This window comes from Anas platyrhynchos, chromosome 3 (genome assembly GCF_047663525.1).
Source record: "Anas platyrhynchos isolate ZD024472 breed Pekin duck chromosome 3, IASCAAS_PekinDuck_T2T, whole genome shotgun sequence".
In the NCBI taxonomy this organism is placed as follows: domain Eukaryota; kingdom Metazoa; phylum Chordata; class Aves; order Anseriformes; family Anatidae; genus Anas; species Anas platyrhynchos.
This window is the reverse complement of record NC_092589.1, coordinates 96,515,655-96,535,126: the sequence shown is the minus strand read 5'-3', so window position 1 is coordinate 96,535,126 and position 19,472 is coordinate 96,515,655. Positions and strand designations below refer to the sequence as shown.

Below are 19,472 nucleotides of genomic sequence, written 5' to 3'. Positions count from 1 at the left end.
TCCAACGTGAAGGATGTAAACAACCCTGTGCATGTTGATTAAAATGTTTTGAGCAAAACTTTGCCGTTTGAAATTATATGCCTGGGTTGATTGTGGTTTAGAAGAAAAAAAAAAATAGGAACAGCACAAACTAAAGTGCTGTTTTGCCCATTCCATTGAGTTTTCAGTATGGCTTAGCACAAGTTTATAGAACAAAATATGTGTTTTCTTGAAGTGGTAACACTGTGATTCTGACACATTCTCGGTGCTGTGTGGATCGGACCAGTTGCTGCTTACTTGATATGTAGGAGATGTTTCATTTGACACATAATTAGACAAAGCAGGAGAAGCATTCTGCCTTTTCTGGGATCATTTGTCAAATTTATGATTTTTTTTCAGGATTAACTGGACTATTTCTAGTTTTATGCTCTTTGAAGAATGTTGGAGATGTGGTGTTGACTATTTCTCTTATCAGAAGTCTTCAGCACTTTCTACTGGCTTCAGCCATTTACAGGGCCTGCTTTTTCTACAGCATTCCAGATTTGTCTAGCACGCAACCCTAACTAGGTGACTGTGTGTCTAACTGTGTTTGCCTGACAATTTATCTGTGATTTACAAGCAAAAGAAGCAGTGCTTCATGAAAATATAATATGCACATGGACACTTTTTAGTAATATCTAAAAGGGAATGTGTGTAATTATAGTTTCTGATTTAATGCCATTTTTACATTTGAACTTCTGTCTTGGTGAGTCAGCACTTCCAGTTTCAAGGTTAAATAAATTTAGGAAAGAAACCACATATGCTGGCCATAATATGTAGGCCATCTTGTACTTAACTAGGACAATTATGTTGTGTTTGTAGGTATGCTGTTTAACTTTTCTGTGCAAGTTGTCTTTCTCATGGTATTTGCAAGTTGAGTAGAAAGAGACCTTTGGTCTGTTACCTAAATGTTAGGAAAAACTGAAAATTAAGGAAATAGGGCACTGTAAAGCATTTTTATAACTCTGGCTTCGTAGGTCATGCTGAGGTAAACACAGGATCATTTCTGTTTGGAAAAAAAAAATAAAATTAAAAAAATAGGTTTTCAAATGGTATTTTTTGATCTAGCAAGTTGGGATAATAGGTAGTCTTCTAAAAATGATTTTGAATCACTTTACACATGTTGTTATGTCTGTAGGCCATTAGGAGAATTGATTATTGCTTTTAATAGCTTTGATGAGGCACTATTAGTGAAAACCCTCTTACCTGTTTTTCATCTCAGACAACTGCATGCCATAATTAGGTGTACTTCAAAAGCCAAATTAAACTGAATGAAAGAAGTAACCAGTAAGGATGTTCTCTTGAGCATTCATTCTTACCATGATGAATGATGCTTGTTTTTCTCTTCTCTTTAATTAGAATGTTTCTACATTTGCCAAAGAAAATGTTGGAATGCAGACAAAAACTGAAATTATAGGAACAGGGCTTGATGTAATAGCTTATTTGTAAAGGAAACACAACTTGTTTGGTATTTTATTGAAACAGGAAGTTCAGAACCTCAGTACACAGAAGTACAACAAATTCTCAGGTGCTAGTTGAGTCATCTGTTGTTGGAAGTAGTCTCATAGAAGGCTTCCCCTTGATTTAGTTTTAATCTTCAATTAACAAAGGGAAGGAAATTACATACAGATTTAGTTTTAGATTATGTGCAACGCTCTGTGGCTTTTTAGCTGTCACCCTGATGTGCATGCTTTGTGAGTATGACATTGGTACAACTGGATTGTGTCTGAGTGAATATATTCAGTGAATACATTCAGCTTTTAATGAGTATAAGAAATCTGATGTATTTCATTTATGAAAAAACGTAAAGCTTGCTTAATCAAAATACTCTGATTTTTCTCCCTCTTGATCTCCCACTTCATTCAGCTTTACAGCAAACTGCAGAAGTAATCATCTGTGATAAGGTGATAATTGATAAAAAACAGTAGGTCTAAGTTTAGTATTTATTATTTATTTTTTTAATTGCCATATTTGTTTGTAATAATAGGTCTGGTATGCAGCAGAAAAGAGCATGGTGATACCATGTAGTTTTGTTTAGCAGTGAAATCTTCAAAAAGGCACTTGGGAATTTGTGTGTGTATTTTCTCTGTAGAAGACAGCTTTTTCCCTCCTTCAAAGGTCTGTATGACACTGGGATTCTTTGATTGAGAATGATTTTATTGAATTCCCTCCAAATCCCATCATCATTGTTCCTCTGTTTAACCCCAGAAGTACTCGGGTACTGTAAAGCGAATTCTCCTTTCCTCAAACAGTGGCCTGAGTAATGTAGCTCTTTTCATGCTTGTCCGTAAGATAAGTGCAGTAACACTTTAATCAGAAATAATGTTTTAATGAAGAAATTCATGGGTAACATTAGGACTACCATGTCAGCTCCTAAATTATAAAGTTAATATAACTTTAAAACAAAAATAGACACATGGTTCAGTGAATGCACAGGACATTTATAAATCTTTGCCTTATGCAGGGCTAGATAGATTAAATTCTTTTTCTCCATCTTTGTCTCCATACATTCCACCTAAGTAGTGTATACAATTTAGTATAGTGTGCATGAATGCAAACAATACCTTCTACCATCATGGTAGTTTGTACAGGACTAAAGTTGTAGTCCTATGGTGCCTACCTTATTCCAACTGTTTTTACTGGGAATTCTGGACTGGGACAGAGCCATAGGCAGTAAATATTTATTTACAGTATTTTACTTTAAAAAAAGAAAAAAGTGTAAGGTCTTCTGTGGGGGTGGGGAGGAATTCTTGAGCATTTGTCTTCTATCTAAGCTATCGAGTTGTTTGACTAGAAAATAACTTCAGTAATTTTGTTTGAGTCTTCCTGTGCTTTAGGGCATTTATCCTGTATCTAAGCTCAAAAACCCAGTTGCTCATAGTTTATGTACAGTACTTGCTGCGTATTTTTTGGTCTGAATTTTTACTGCTTGCTTGTGCAATGACAACCTCTTGAAAAGGCTTTCTGCTCTTACTGAAGCACTTCAGATAAAATCAGATAGGCAAAAAAGCAGTAGTCTCTCTGTCCAGCCTAATTCTTAGATGAAGAACAGTAAGAATATAGGAAAGGAACTCAGAAGGAGGACAGGGTCAGCACTCTGACCCTACAAACTTTGCTCAGCTACCATGAGAAGTCACTGAAAGTCCACTACCATAATAAGTCTGTCTAGTTCTCTGGTCTTAACCATGTCATAGCTGGCAATCTCAATCTTAAAACAAAGGCAAATTTCATAGGGAATTTATAAAAACATTTCTAATAGTAATAATAATGATTACATTTGCAGTGAACAGAAAGTAGACCTTTCTGTGCAGAGAAAATAAACTGTCAGGTACTGTGGCTCTACCTTACTAACTTTCATAACACTAAAATTACTCTGTATCATCAGCATAGTTCATTATCCCTCAGCTATACACAACAATATCACAACTTGCTGTCAAAATATAGTCAAAAAGTCCTTTCTTTGGTAATCATACATTTATTGCCATGCTAAAATGTTCAAGAGTTCATTAAAGGAATCTTCAAATAGAACATGTGTCATTTTCTGTATTATCGTTCCTTCAGTACCTATGAAGAAAGTGGTGCTCTCAAAAAAATCTTTTCGTGAGCACTTTTCATTTGAAAAGCACCTGGTCAGATATTAAAACACTTTTTTCAGCTGTGTGTGCTGGCAGCTCCATTAGTGCTGGAGGGTAAAGTGTCTTTGCTTTCCATACTTCCCATGGGATCTTCTTGTCTAACATGACACAATTAGACAATGCAGAGATGTTGTTACACACAAATAATTACACAGGTAATTATTGCTGCCATGGAGGAGCAATTACTGCTGCTGATCAGGGAAACTGTAGACCATAAGGAATGGTGATCATAGTTCTATCAGGAATTTCTAAAAGCTGACAGAACCTGTTATATTATTTGCAACCTGCAGAATTCCATAGGTTGCATTGATTTGTTTGATGCCAAGTAATCTTTTGAATGAGTTTCTTTTAGTAGTTCTTAGACAACTTTAAAGGTTTTTCTCTGTTAATATCGGTGTAATTTCAACTGAGCTTCTAGTTTGTATTTTAAAAACCAAGCATTCCGTGCTACTTTTCATAGCAGTGCGTGTGTTTCACTCTAAATACAGAAAATTCCATACAACTTCTGAAAGTGACTCTTAGGGCTTCTGCTGTGCTCAGTCATTACCAGGCAACTTTTTAAACAATTTAAGAAAAAAAAAAAAAAAAGCTTTTATTAATAAATACACTGCTTTTTCATTATTAAGTGGTCTGTTATGTTGTAATAGATTGGCTGATGAACAGAAGCATTTTATATTTTTGTTAATGAGGGAATACTTCAGGCTGCCCTACTTAGATGGTACTGTTTTCCTCTGTTGATACTTTAAAAAAAATATTAAAAAGAAAAAGCAACTTTTTATAAGTAATTTGCTGATGCCTATTTTTTTTAAGCCAAGTCCGTCTTATTTGTCTCGCTGAACCATATCAAAAAAAAGATTGAGAAAAGTCAATCCTAAGAAATTTGAAGGAAAATGAACTGATCATGTTCAAGCTTTGACATATTTCATAAAGCTGTTGAAAAGCAAGCCATGAAAGCCAGATTTATGAGCTTTTTTAAAGTTATTTGTAGATTCCCAAGACGATTGTGTTCCCATCACTTACTGTAGCCTTTAAAACTCAAATGACGCTTAAAAATATTCATGTTTGGCACACACTGAGTTACTGCTGGGCGTTGCAATGGCATTCAGCTAAAACTGAAGAGTAGAAAGAAGAATGTACTCTGCCTTTGCTTCGGTCATTTCAGTCAGCTGAGGTAGAGCAAAAGGACTCATATAATCTTATTTTAAAGATAAAACAAGGGTTTTTTTAATGCTAAGATTACTTTTATTGTGGGTTAATACAACTGTTTGGGGAAAGAGCCTTTTGGGAACAGCTGTGTAACCCTTCACATTTGCCAGGCTTTTCCTTTCAACAAGATCACTGACTTTGTTATTACTGGAATAGAAAACCCTTTTATTTATCAAAGCATTATTCATCTGCACTTTGCCAGGTATAGCAAATCTGTTGACAACACTGGATTTATCATTTACTGTTAAAGGCAAAAGGAAGGATTCTCCATATCCCTAAACCAGCAAAACAAATGTCATTTTTGAAGACATTACTGCACAATATCCTGTGCTGATTAAATAGAAAGTTAACCTGTCCAAAATGATTCAGTATCTGAAAAGTCTAAGCTAGTTAAAGTAAGGTTATCCCTTTCAATGTATTCAGGGCAAATACTAGTCTTCCGTGTCAAATGTTTTTACTTTACGTAGTATCCAACTAGGGGAATATCAAATTGATTCCAGTGAATCACAGCACATTGTTATCTTATGGAATTTCTGTTTCAGTACATCCTTTCACCAATGAAATACACTTAGCTTGAAACGTACTATTTCATTCTGTTTAAATACAGATATGTTTACTCCCATGTGATTAAACAAGCTCTTTCCTTCATTAATACTTCATTCCGTACTTCTTCACTGAAATTAATGATGTATTAATAAGGTAGGTACTGGTCTTATGCTATAGGTACTGGTATGTTAATAATAATAATAATAATAACAACAATAACAGCAATAATAATAAGCCTTATGTGGGTCCAGAGTTCAATAAGCCTAGAGGATACTTTATATAAAATATGTATAGCTTCTTACTGTTGCCATGTGAGAATGATCTATGAGATAACAATAGGGACAAGTCACAACTGTTAGCATTAAAAAATAAAAATAAAAAGGCTAAGTTTAGCTGAGCTCATTATTTATGTGCAGGTAAGTAGTCAGTTTAAAAGAATCCCATATAGGCATCCCATACTTATATCACTACCCTGTTACATCTGCCCAAAGTGACTTCATTCTTATTTGTGTAAATGTCTATATACCACTAGTGCAGATGAATGGCACTGGATCTGCAGAGTGGATGTGCAGAATTCATGCTGAGAGCACCTTGCACACAATTCTTGTCTCAGGGGTCTGAATGAGATCCAGTCAGGTCCCCTGAACCGTGCACATCTTCTGGTTCTGTCCATCCAAAAGGAGTCCCATCCTGTGCAGTTGATGGCTTCTCCACAACAGGAACCAGAAGTTCAGTAAATAGGAGTGACCAAGAGATTAGTTTCAAAACTACACTCCCATCTTGAACTAAACCAGGGAGAATGTTAGTATCTTTTCCGCTGAAGGTCTTATGAGAATATACCCAGCAAGAATAGATCTTTGTCAACCACGAAGAAAACCAGGTCCATGCACGTGGTGCGTACCTTTTAAAGCTTCTGATACTTGTCTAATGCAAATCACTGGGAGGCTGAGGGTTTTCTCATTTGTGTTGGCTCAACTGCATTTGTTCAAATGTCAGCTGTCCAAGTTAAGAGAAAAGACTTTCTGGTTTTAGTTTATTTCCTTTTCAATTTTGAGACATATAAACGTATAAACAGACAGATGGAGAGTCCTACCAGTAGTGCCAGATAGAAAATGGTGGATTCAGTAAGGCTCACTGAATATCTCCTGCAAAGATGATCTGTGTATACTCACATCAGCTCTTCGTTATACACAGAATGAGGCCACCACACCAGCACACTTGTCAATAATTGGCATAAATTTTACAGCTGTACTATCCATATCCTTCATGTGTTATCTAGGATTTTTCTAAGCTACCAGGCAGGAAAATCTGATTAAACATGACCTAGTGTAGTAGAACTGTAGATTGATTCTGTAAGTGATAATCTGCTGCCCAGCTTCTTAAAGCCAGCTTTGTTGTTATCAATATTGCAAATTAAAATATGGATTTGATGAAAGAATCTTAAACTGCTTTTAAATTGTAGCCATTTACATTGCAGTTCCTATCACAGTCTACATGAACTTTGTTCACTTGACTACTTGAACATAAAGGTGTTACTTCACTTCAGTTAGTTATTCATGTTGCTTATCCTTTTCCAAAGCATGTAATAATTTAGCAAAATAATTTGCATACTTAAGCTCCCAGTCCTGCACAGACTTTTACAAATTCCTAATTCTGTACAGACAAATAGTCTAATTGAGGTCAGTCACATCACTCATGTGCATAAGGATAAGATTGGAATTAAAATAACCGTACAAGATATAAGGAATGATCAGAAGTTGGTATGATGGAGTTCATCAAGGACATGTGCAAAGTAGGAGGAGAAATAATCATCTGCAGACATATAAAATGAGATTGACAATGCAATATTGCTGCCAGAAGAGCAAGTGTTTTAGAAGATCCACAACAGAATGAATGTCACCTGTGTCTGATGAAAGAAGCAGGCATACTGGGATATGTTAACAGGAATGCTCTAAGATACATAAATATTTTGCAGCACATGCAGCAGTGGTAAGGCCTGCACTGGAGTATTGTGTCTAGCTTTGGGCACTACGCTTCAGGAAAGATGCGGATCAATTGGAGAGCGTCCAGGGGAGAATAACAAAATGATTAGAGGTCTAGAAAATATGACCCCAGAGTAAAGACTGAAAGAGCTGTGTTTGTTTAGTCTAGAGAATAGAAGACTGAGGGGAGATATGATAGCAGTCTTCAAGTATTTAAAAGGTTGTTGCAAATAGGAAGAGAATAAATTGTTCTCAATGTCCGTTGGCACTTGGACAAGAAGTAATGGGCTCAAAATGCAGCAAAGGCAATTTAGGTTATATTATTAGGAAAAGCTTTCTGCCTGTAAGAGAAGATAAGCGTTGGAATAGATTGTGCATGGAGGTTGAGACTTTGTGTTTGAATTTTATTGGGATTCCTGGGGGTTTGTCACTTGTAGTCTATGTAAGCTAGTGGTGTGCCAATGATGCATGGCATGGAGTTGTATGTGGCACACTGGTATACCACTTCAGAGGGATACATGGCAGTGCTGTTTTATTTATATTTCAGTGAGTAAAAACCTACCCAATTATAAGTGGTAATTATATGCAGAATTTTGACACAAAATTGCAACTGCAGTTTGCAGTCTCATTACTGCCTGATGGTCAGCTGAGTTTCAATCTCTTGAAATTAGATAGCACTTAAGTGGACAAGTTCTTGAGACATCCCTGAAACATTTTCTCATCCAGAAAAAAAATCTTTCTTTCTTTAGCTAGTCTGTAATTAGAGGATTTTTTAATTTCAAAAAGAATTGGTTTGTGTTGAAACTGACTGCAAATGTATTGAATTCTGAATGTTTTTGAAGTTGAAGACAGTCACAGTAAAGTGACCACATCTTACAGTCTTAACAGAGTGTTTTTAAGTGATGTGTACTGGAATACAGCTCCTTAATTAGATGTCATGCTTAACAGGGAAAAGACTTATTGTTTTGCCATAATTTGTTTTTTATTAATCTATAGCTGATAATGTTGATGTTACATAGCATTTAAAAATAGTTCTAGCTTTGAAAAACAAGGAAATTAAACTAAAAATAAGTGAATTTGTTATCTTTTTTCCTGCAAAAATTTGCTCTGCCGGAAAAAATGGTTCAAAACATCTTCCAGTATAATTTTGAATGTCCGCCAAACAGTAGATTTATTTGCCAAACGTTTTCATACAGTATTCCCAGTGAGACTCAGTCTTTCAGAGAATAAATTGGTGAAATTAACTTTTCTTATCAGTCTATGGGATTTGAGAGAAGCAAGGTTGTCTGCCAACACATCGTGGAAAGAAACAGTATTAGCTAAATTGTCTGGTTTCTAGCTTTCTTCCCTTCACCCACGTCTTGGCCAGGAAACACTTACATGAAGGACTATGCAGAGGAGGGGAAGAAACTGTGTTTTGAAGAAGTTTCCAGATAATATGGGTCTTTACAGTATGTCATTTATCTTCTTTTACTTTCCTTTTTCAAGAGCAGACGTAGAAAGTTTCTTTTTTTTTCTGGAGTAAATTTTCCACCCTATCTTTTAAAAGTTTCTCTGTCTGCTTCTGGCTCTGGGCTCAGTGCATCTTCTACTGCACAGATGTGTATGGAGCCTGCCTGTGCATCGTCCCAGGCTGTATGCATGTGCAGGGATGATGAGGTAGCTTGAATGAGCATTCAAGAACCGAGTTCTCACTTCTGTCTGGCTGATGCTTCTCAAATTTGACAGATAGAGAGCTTCTGTTTTAGCCAAAAGATATCGCTATCCAGTGGAAAAGTTGTTTCAATGAAGATTGAGAAACATGCATGCACTACTTGGAAATAATTTGTACGAATGCTGCAAATTGAGCTTTGCTCCGAGGATGAAAAGCAGCTCTATCAACGATAAATGCATTTTGTGCTAAACTGTAGAATAAGGTTATTGGTGCTACTGAGACACTAGTGTGACAGTGTGGTTTGATCCAGCTGGGGTCCTGCATCTCTGTGAAGTTCCATTGATTTACAAAAGATTTTTAAGAGCCAAAATCTGTTTCTGTGTGAAACAGCTTGCTGAGTGTAATTTTTTTCCAGTAGTATGTAGTTTTTTACATGCTCTTTTATATGGGAGAGTACCAATTTATTTATCTAGTACAACATTTCAGTGTAATTTTTTATTAGAGATTTTAATCAATATTTAAATTTTTAAACTGTCAATGTGATTGAAAAAAATAAAACAACAACAACAAAAAACAGCAAACTGCTAAAGTAAATCACAAGGAAATCAAACCAAAATGTTGAGCTATTAATTGAAGTAGAAAACGTATGCCATACATTCTTCCTACAAAAATAGAGTTTCTGTTTTGGTTAGTTGTTTTCATTCTTCTAATAAACCTGATATTTTGAAAGATGAAAAAGAGCATTTCTTCTTCGTCCTGCAGGAGAGCTACTGCATTGTTAACACAAACTTCCTTGATCCCGGTAGGGTCCTGCAGATTCTGCAAATTCCTCCCTGCAGGATAACAGGACTTTCAGAAGTCTGCACGCTGCAATACACCCTCTTTATCAGAAGCAGGCTGATGCTTCACTTTTGTGTATGTATGTGAGCCCTTGATCTTTAAATGTACATGGGGTTCCACATGTGTGTTTTCCTTTTAAATTTTTACGAAATGACGGACTGTCTGAAAATGCATGTAACCATGCAAGTGTAACATTTCCTAACAGTGCTGTAGCTTTGAGTGTGTTCTTCTCAAGGTCTCTGTACAAATTACAAAAATTGGAAACACAAATGTCACTTGGCCCATACATTTATCTGTACTGAAATCATATGAATATTAATATAACAGAGCTTCAGATTTCCACAGCAACATCAACCAACTATATTAAACGGACATATTATTTTATGTGCCTCTTTTGTTAAAATTTTAGATTATCAAACTATAAGGGCTGGAGGTTTTGTTTTATCAATTTTATGTTTTTTATGACAGTAGCAGCAGAATGGTGAACTAATCCAAAGGTCAGATTCTTTTCTCCTTTGTGGAAATAAGTAATTTCTCAACAACTTCAAATGAAATAATACTTTATCTTTTGATACCTAAAAGCTATAAAATTAACAATCTTATGTCCGCAATTTTGTCTTCTACTTGCATTTGATATTTATTATTTTTGCTAATAACATTAATCAGTATGTAATTTATAGCTTTTCATAAGTTCAGTAAATAATAAAAAATAACCTGTTCAAATAGGTATTGCTAAGGTTTCTGATCCTATATGGGTTATATATTATATTTTATCTCTGTTGAATAACAAAAAAGACAAATAAAAGAATAAAGATTTACCATAACACTTACATTTATTGTATAATTCATGAACATGAATTATAATTATATCAGATGGCTACATTATATATTTTTTGACATTAGCACTTCACATTGGAATTATAGCCTCTAAATACAGTTTCTATTAACTGTAATAGTTCAGAACCATATACTTCATTTAATTTCTGTATAGTATTATTATTCGAATAGCATTTTAAACTGAAAACTTCTCCATGTGCTATTTTCTAAAAGTACACTGAAAATCATGTGCTGTTCATAGGACATTAGCAGTGTAATTGCTGAAAATTTTCCAAGTACTTCCAGAAGGATTAGTTTCCTTGCATTTTCTATTGCTTTAATTCAGGTATCTGTTCAGACATCAGATATACACATACCTTAGGAGAAGTACATACATAATTCATGAAGTAAAAATAATTTATTACAGAAAACAAATTACTCTTTCTTATGTGGAATTTAAACTGACATTTGAAGGCAAGTTTATTTTAACTCTTATCCAATTGAATGTTTTCTTAAACCTTGAAGTTATGTTCTGATTCACTTGATGATGAACTGTGTGCCATTCCTTCTTGTTCTTGAGCTCAGCTTCTTCACAAAAAAAAAACAAATAAAACAAAACAAATAAAAGAGGAGGGGGGGAAGGGATGAACAGATTGATGTCTTATGAAAAATATAAATCAGATTTGGCTCCATTACTTCCAGCATTTCACCCAGCAAAAGCAAGCATATAATCACATATTTTTTCCCCTCTTTTGCTGTCTTCTGCTCATCTTCTCTTGCTGATGAGATTTGGAACCTGATTTAACAAATCGATAATACCTTTGTGGAACTTGATGGCTATTTCCTGAGCATCATACAAAGACCAAATCCTTGGACTTTTATGGGGTTTTGTGTTTGTTCCCGCACCCCACCCAGCCAAAGCTATTTTCATAAAGTTCTAGGCAAAGTTACAAAGTTTTGTTTTGTTTTGTTTTAATACATGATCTTTTGGATTGTGGGGATTGAAAACCAATCATAGGAGAGAGAAGAGTCAGTGAAATGTATTTCTTTTTTATAATGAAGAAAAGTTGTATTTTATATTTTACATTCTCCATAAGTTTTATTTCTGTCAAGAGCAATTTTTCCTTTCAAAATGTATGTTCAACAAACATATTAATGGTACGCTTTTGAGACATGCGTACATATAACAGGTATTGTCCTGCCATTCATCCAGTTAGTGAAAGAATGAGAATCCCAATACTCAAGATTTTAACAAAAAGAGTAAATACTAGATTCTATGAAATTCTCTTCTTCTGTGAGATTCTGTTTTTCTGACCATTGCTAATGCATCTGATCAGAAAGGAAAATTGGCGTCACTGCCCAATATCATAGCGGGCAGTGGTGCTCTCTGTTATAGTACAGACTGACACATCTGTAACTATAGCTACCAACTCATACATACACAATTTGTGGAAATAATTATTTTTGGGGGTGTGAAGTTTTCCCAGGCTTAGTCTCATCTGAGGAATTATTTATTTTTTTTTCACCACTTACCCAAAATCAGTATGGTTTCAAAGGGCTGGTAGCGCTCCTGGAGAGCCATGAACTCTTTGATGTTGCAAAGGCAGCTGAGTCAATTCAGTGTACGAGCTAGATTGCACTGTTTAATCCCACAGCCCAGCAGTGTGTGGTTGGCTAGCTGCCTCTGCAGCAACTGGCGAGTACCATATTGTTCAGGTTAGTGGGCCAGAAAGCAAAGCTAACCTTCCAAAATACTCCATGAGCTCTGAACGTCAATGCTACTGCTTTTCCCTGGCTAGAGGATGTGTGTGGAGATCCTGTGTGCTTGAGCAAATCTGAGCACAGCTGCAGTGGTGGTTCAGGTGAAGGAAAAGTAAATGTGAAGTTCTATGCTGAAGCTTTCCTTCACTGATATATCAGGGCTGTATTGTATTCCTACTTCATCATTTTGTCAAATGAGTTGGTAATACACACAGCTAGAATTGTAATGGAAGATTAAGAAAATCATCTCTATATCATGTCCGAATTTCACTGTCCTGGATTCCTTTAATGTACACTAAACATGGAGAATAAATCAAGCTGTTTGTGAGCATCAGCTGAGGCAAGTGTTGTTGGGTGCTCAAAGTTTGAGTTTCTTGATTTGGTGATTAGCTTTGTATGTATTTCCATTTATTATTAACTTCATCCAGAAGTTCCTCCTATTAACTTCATCCAGAAGTTCCTCCTATATGAAGATAGTTTTCATTGCGGAAGCAAGGAAATGCTTTCAGGGAAAATGGTTGAGGAAGTGGGAACACTGCTCTTTTCAATCATATTCTCTAAAATATGTGAAATAGCAGGATGGCAACAATTATATTTTGTCTTCTGTCTAAAACAAGTCCTGTTGCATTTTGAAGATAACAGCTTCTTATAACTAATCGTTTTTGTCTTTAAAAATGTGGAGTTCCAGGTTGACAAAAACAATGTAACATCCGTCCCCATGACTTAAACCTGATTTGTTTAAGGTAAACAAACATTAAAGTCTCTTGCTAATTGTCTTTCCTCCATTCATTGCAGCTGATTCATCCAAATAAACAGTTTCAGAGATCTTCTCTTATCACACTGTATCTGTCATGAAGCTTTTCTGAGGTTGATGCAAAGGGACTACTATTTTTACTTGACTATAATTTGTTCTTTAATTCATTGACCATGTTTAACACAAGCAGTTTTGTAGTTTCATGACTGCACATATTTTTTATGATAAAAAATGAATGATTGCTGTCCCAGTAATACCAAAATCATCACACTGCTCCGTAGACACCCCTTGGAGACTGCAAAGTGTTTTATGTGCCTGAGCTAGTCCCATTTGATGGGACTGATCCACTGATCAGGGCCTCAAAGGCTCACAAGGCCCATCGGCCAGTGATACTCCTACCAAATTTTAAATCTGATACCATATGTTAAAACTGTACAGTGCATAGTTTATGGTATTTCATGACATCAAAATGCCCAGCATCCAGATGTTTCTAGAGGAGCATTCTGCTCAGATGGAGAAAGGTGGTACATACAAAGTCCAAAAACAGATCTGCACATGTGTAAAGTATCACGTGCCAACATATTTACAGCAATTGCAATCAGACATGCTCACCGCACAAATGTTGAACAATTCTCTGCCTGTGATCATTTGTCTGGCCAAGAGTTAATGCTCTTTCTCTGAACTGAGCTGGGGTCCTCTGAATTCTGCAATGTAACTCTGCTTTGATGCTGTGCTCGACAACATTATTTAGAAGCTGTTTGGCTTCCATGAGACAAGATTATGTGCCATGTCATTCATAAATCTAAGTTTGCAAAGGAGAAGAAAATACAGGTTATATTTTTGGATTGCACTTCACGTTTTTTTGGCCCGGTTCATCCATAGCAGTCACTGTCTTTATAACTTGCTGAATTCAGAATACAAAGAATCGGTTTGGTTTTATTCTCAAGAGGGCAACCAAGGAACCAACAATAACAGAAAGCTGAATTCTGTATTGATGGAGGAGAGCTCAGAATTCAGGTTTGGATTGACTTGTCCAAGAATAGCACATAAGACAGTGGCACAGAAATGACCTGAGCTGTGAAGCACGGACTTCATGCTTCACTAGTGACCTGCCTAATTGGTCATAAGTGCTAAGGCAATGTATTTTGACTTCCATCTAAGAATCTATGAAGACTCCATGGAAGTATTTGGCTTTATAAGACCTTGTAAACCAGGTGAAGACTGTTTTAGCTGCACATCTGCAAAGCACATCTACTATTGCATTAACATTTTAAGTGTCTGGTTTCACAGTACTTTTGTGCCAGCACTGGATGTGCCAGCACTGGAGGAAGGAATCCACTCAACAAGTAGTTTCTTCAGCTACTGGTTACACCTCTTCACTGACTGCAGTTCAGCCCTTTTATGTAAACCAGATATATACAGTATCCTTTTTGCTATGTAATGTGCTCATGTTGCTCATCTGTATGAAAAAAATCTGAGCTATATGACCTAATATGAAACCTTTATTTTTGTTCTCATCTTACTCCTAGACCATTATATATTTTCTGAATTTTGTCAAGGGATACAGACTCATAAATGTTAAATACATTAATTTGGCAGGTCAATGGCAATCTCACTTTTAAGAATTTCAGGCTTGATTCTTCATTTATTTTAGTATTAAAACTTTATATTGCTTACCATGGGTTGTGCACTAGTTCTGTGCACTGCTTTCATGCACAGTGTACTTACAGTAAATGGTTTTAATTGCTGAACCACTTCCCCACCTGATATATACAGATAAGAATATTTGCCCCATATAAATCAAGGTTTTTATTGGATAGCATTACAGGCTACACTATATTCACAGAGGACTTCCTTTTTTGCTTTTGTAGAGACAAAAGTGTTTACATTAAACAGTCAGTTTACTGTGAGTTCTGTTACATTTATGTCACTTCATGTATCTCAGAGAAAATGCAGTTGGTACAGGAAGACAGGAGAGGCAAAAAGGTTACAACTTCATTTAGACTGTCAATTAGATATATTTGTAAAGCCCCCAGATACAAGCTGATGAACAGTGTATATTGTAAAGGCTTTCATGGTTTGTATTTCTGCCAAAATACTCTAATTATTTAGAAAATCCTTTACAATGTCTTTTTTAAGGGCACTGTTATAAGAATGCAGGATTATGGTGAAAGATAATTCTGTCTTACAGGTCTTACAGGTAAGCCATCTGGCCTATGATTTAAGAGTCTCAGCTCTGGTTTTGGAATTATATCAGTCAAGTGTATCGTATATGGTAATTTTAGTTTCTGTATCAAAACAACTACATGTAAAACAATAAAATACAGAAAATTCATTGTATGTTTTACCCAAGTTTCTGATAGATATGAAAAGTAAAGTTTATTCATGTACTCTCATTCTTTTTTTCCTGAATTAATGAAGAGAATGATTAGTTTTACTCTGAGTGGAAATATACCATAATGTTTATCATTTTCTTTGTTTCCTCACTTACAGATCTGCAGACTTCAGCGTCACCTATCAACAGGAAACTACCAGCAGAATCTCTTTTCAAACCAGCCTGTAATGTTTGTATCTCCCACCAGTCAGCCACCCTGCAAAAATCTGATTGAACTTATACAGCTGTCAGGAGGAAAAGTTTGTAAAGCCTTACGTCAGGCAAAAATCTGCATAGGAAAATACCCAGGAAAGAAGTACCAGGAAATAAAATGTTTATCAGAAAAATGGATATTAGGTAAGACACTATACTTCAACCCATATAAAATATTATGGAATATGTATTCAAAAATGGACTGTAAATTGTTTACTAAACTGAGGTTATGGAGAAGAAGGAGATGGAACAGACTGTTACAGTGATGTTTTCAATAAGGTTATCTCTGTGATGAGGACATTCTGTTAAAACTAAGGCTTCTTTGTGATGATCCTGCTACTCACCTTTTAATTTAATGAAGAACAAATTTAATCCAAAAATATATATTTTTTTCAAATTTATCTTGTATATGATTGTCTCATTTAGAACAAACTAGATTATGGAAAACACTACAGGATAATTTATTTAAAAAAATAAATGTTTGTCAATTTATTGAGACACAATAAGATTTTTAACTGGTATAAACTGGCATAGCACTACTGAAATGCAGTAACAGGCACTCTCTGATAACCTGTCCTGAATTATATATTATACATCTGGCAGACAGTTTTCTGCAGACACTGATTTCCAATTGGAAAAAGTTTATCTTTAAAATCTTCTGTTAGTTTCCTAAGAGCTATTAGTCCATTGCTTTTCCATTATTCCACCACAGTTCTAAAGGTTATCTTACTGCAGGGATTCAGATGTAAAATTGCAGTATCCTCACCCTCAAAGAAAAGCTTTGATAATCTCCTTCAGATTCACAACTTCCAGTCTGACACTCCCATTTTCAGGCAAGAAAAGGGTATTTTCCAAAAAGGGGTCTTTTGCATACTGGAAAATTTTTAAATTAAATTTTCCTCATACACTATGTCACATCAAACTCCTCCCCACTCAAACTCTGGCAGTAACTGTACAGCACAAATCGATGTTATATGAGACTACATAAGTAAATCCTAATCTCTTGACTGTTAATGTTATCAGACCATGACTTAAACCTGAAAGAAAATAACTCAAAAGGAAGAAAGGTAAGGTGAGCCATAGGAGAAAAATACTTGTCTAAATGCAAGTGTTACTTGATACCTGAAGATAAAAATTGTGAAGAGTTGAAAGAGATGCACAAGGAGAAGGCATTGTTTACTGTGCCTTTCTCTAGCTTTGAAGAAGACTTTAAAGATCAAATGTGGCCAAAAAAGTGCTTTGGTGAGGATACCAGAGGTTTACACAGGACTAAAAATATTATATAGTAAATTAAACATAAAAGTTTCACATAGTAGTATTTCAGTGGTTAATTTCAGGTGTACAAATATAATAATCACGAGTGGCATGCAATTCATTTTATAGTATATGCAATTTAATACCTTCTGCTTCTGCTACATAATAAATAAAAAGAAGACTAAGGAAAAACTGTGCCCCCTCTGTAAGGAAATGGAAGACTTGGTTACCGGGGAAATGGAGAAGGCTGAGGTACTCAATGACTTTTTTTGCCTCAGTCTTCACCAGCAAGTGCTCTAGTTATACTACCCAAGTTGCAGAAGACAAAGATGGGGACTGGGAGAATGAAGAACTGTAGGAGAAGATCAGGTTCAAGACCATCTAAAGAACCTGAAGGTACACAAGTCCATGGGACTTCATGAAATGCATCTGTGATTCCTGAGGGAACTGGCAGATGAATTTGCTAAGCCACTATGCATCATATTTGAGAAGTTGTGGCAGTCAGGTGAAGTTCCCACTGTCTGGAAAAGGGGAAAGATAACCCCATTTTTAAAATGGAAAAAAAAAAAAAGGAAGACCTGGGGAACTACAGGCCAGTCAGTCTCACCTCTGTGCCTGGCAAGATCATGGAGCAGAGCAGATCCTCCTGGAAACTGCTAAAGCACATGGAAAATAAGGATGTGATTGGTGACAGGCAACATGGCTTCACTAAGAGAAAATTATGCCTGGCAAATCTGGTGGCCTTATACAATGGGGTTACAGCATTGGTGGATAGGGGAAGCAACAGACATCATCTACCTGACTTGCGTATTTTACACTGTTCCCATGACATCCTTGTCTCTAAACTGGAGAGACACGGATCTGATGGATGGACCTCTTGGTGGGTTAGGAATTGGCTGGATGGTCACACTCAAAGAGTTGTGGTCAACATCTCAATGTCCCGGTGGAGATCAGTAGTAAGTGTCCCTTAGGGGTCAGTATTGAAACTGGTGCTATTTAATAATTTTGTTGGTCATGTGGACAGTGGGATCAAGTGCACCGTCAGCAAGTTTGCTGATGACACCAAGCTGTGTGTCACGGTCAACACTCTGGAGGGAAGGGATGCCATCCAGAGGGACCTGGACAGGCTGAAGAGGTTGGCCTGTGTAAACCTGATGAGGTTCAACAAGGCCAAGTGCCTGCATCTGGGCCACAGTATCTCCTAAACTACATAGAGCTGGATTGACCAAGCTCAGCCCATCAGTGAATTGGTGGAGCTGTGTATCTGGCTGCAGGGAGTCCCACACATTACATAAAGGATCTGAATTCTGCATGCCTTTTACAAATTTCTCAAATTTCTTTTGCATTCTGATGGTGCCTTTTCTGTTGCTGTGTCTTGCTGATGTGGTATGGTTATGGAAACTCCAGCTAACAGATTTGAAATGATGAATCAGCAGAACTTGGATAAAAGAAGTATTTCTATACGGTACCTTAATGGGTACAGGTCTTTGATCTTAGCCCCTCTCTCAGGAACATAATAATTAAAACAGTGGCTGCCTGTCCCTACAAATTGCTATCTTAGTCAAATAAATCAAATCAAATCTGAAGTTTTGTCTAATCTTTGACACTTCACTGTTGCAATCCAGCTCGTTTATGGTTATCTGCTGTTAGGACCAAATGCCAATTAATTCGCTCAGTGTTGCCCACAATAAAAAGCCCATAGGTATATAACACAACACTGTTTTTTAAACTTAAATAAATGGTGTTTCCAATTATCTGGCTGTTTGCATTTATTTTAGGGTTATTCTCTCTGTTTTCTCAGCTCCACTGGACAGTTTTGTAACAGAAATTACTCTGAAGTACATTGCTGCCTTATAATCTGTTTCTTGTGCACATGATCTTAAATAATCCTGCCTTTTTATTCCTTTTAGATTCAGTCACTCAGCATACAATATGTCCTATGGAAAACTACATTTTTCAGCTGTGAGCTAACTCAAGAGCTTCCATATGGCTGCAAGGAACCAAGCCTGGTTTGGCTTCAACAACAAACTAAGCTGTGAATAAAATTTCTAAGAGAATGCATGTTTATATACAGTGAAATGTTTTCTACAATTATTGTAGAAAATATTACTTGTGTAATTGTTTATCTTGTGATTTTATTTTTTATTTCTTTTGCAATAATAAAGTTCTTCCCAAATAAATGTCATTGTGCTTCTATTTATTTGTTGAAGACCTTTGGACCTAGAAGTTGAGTGAATTGTTGTGTGCTGGGTGGAAGTAGAAAGATGCTTTCTAATCTCAAATTTGATCCTGTTCTAGTGCAGTTAAAAGCTGTCCGTGCAGTGTTAAATAAAGTTTATTTACTGCTAAATAAGTTTGTTTTAGTAAAAGGATAAGGTGGTTTATCGTGCTTAACTCACACATCCTGGTGTAAACTTGT

At 36.0% G+C, this 19,472-nt stretch overlaps 1 protein-coding gene across 1 annotated transcript in view; it reads left to right on the top strand.

Annotated features, from left to right (window-relative positions):
* The window catches only part of MCPH1 (microcephalin 1), a 125,683-nt gene extending 106,450 nt beyond the window's left edge, over nucleotides 1-19,233 (top strand). The window contains exons 13-14 of the mRNA XM_027455113.3: nucleotides 15,706-15,943; nucleotides 18,964-19,233. Coding sequence (XP_027310914.2) covers nucleotides 15,706-15,943; nucleotides 18,964-19,019 — 294 coding nt within the window. The 3' untranslated portion in view covers nucleotides 19,020-19,233. The remainder of the gene's footprint in view (nucleotides 1-15,705; nucleotides 15,944-18,963) is intronic.
* The last annotated feature ends 239 nt before the right edge of the window (nucleotides 19,234-19,472 follow it).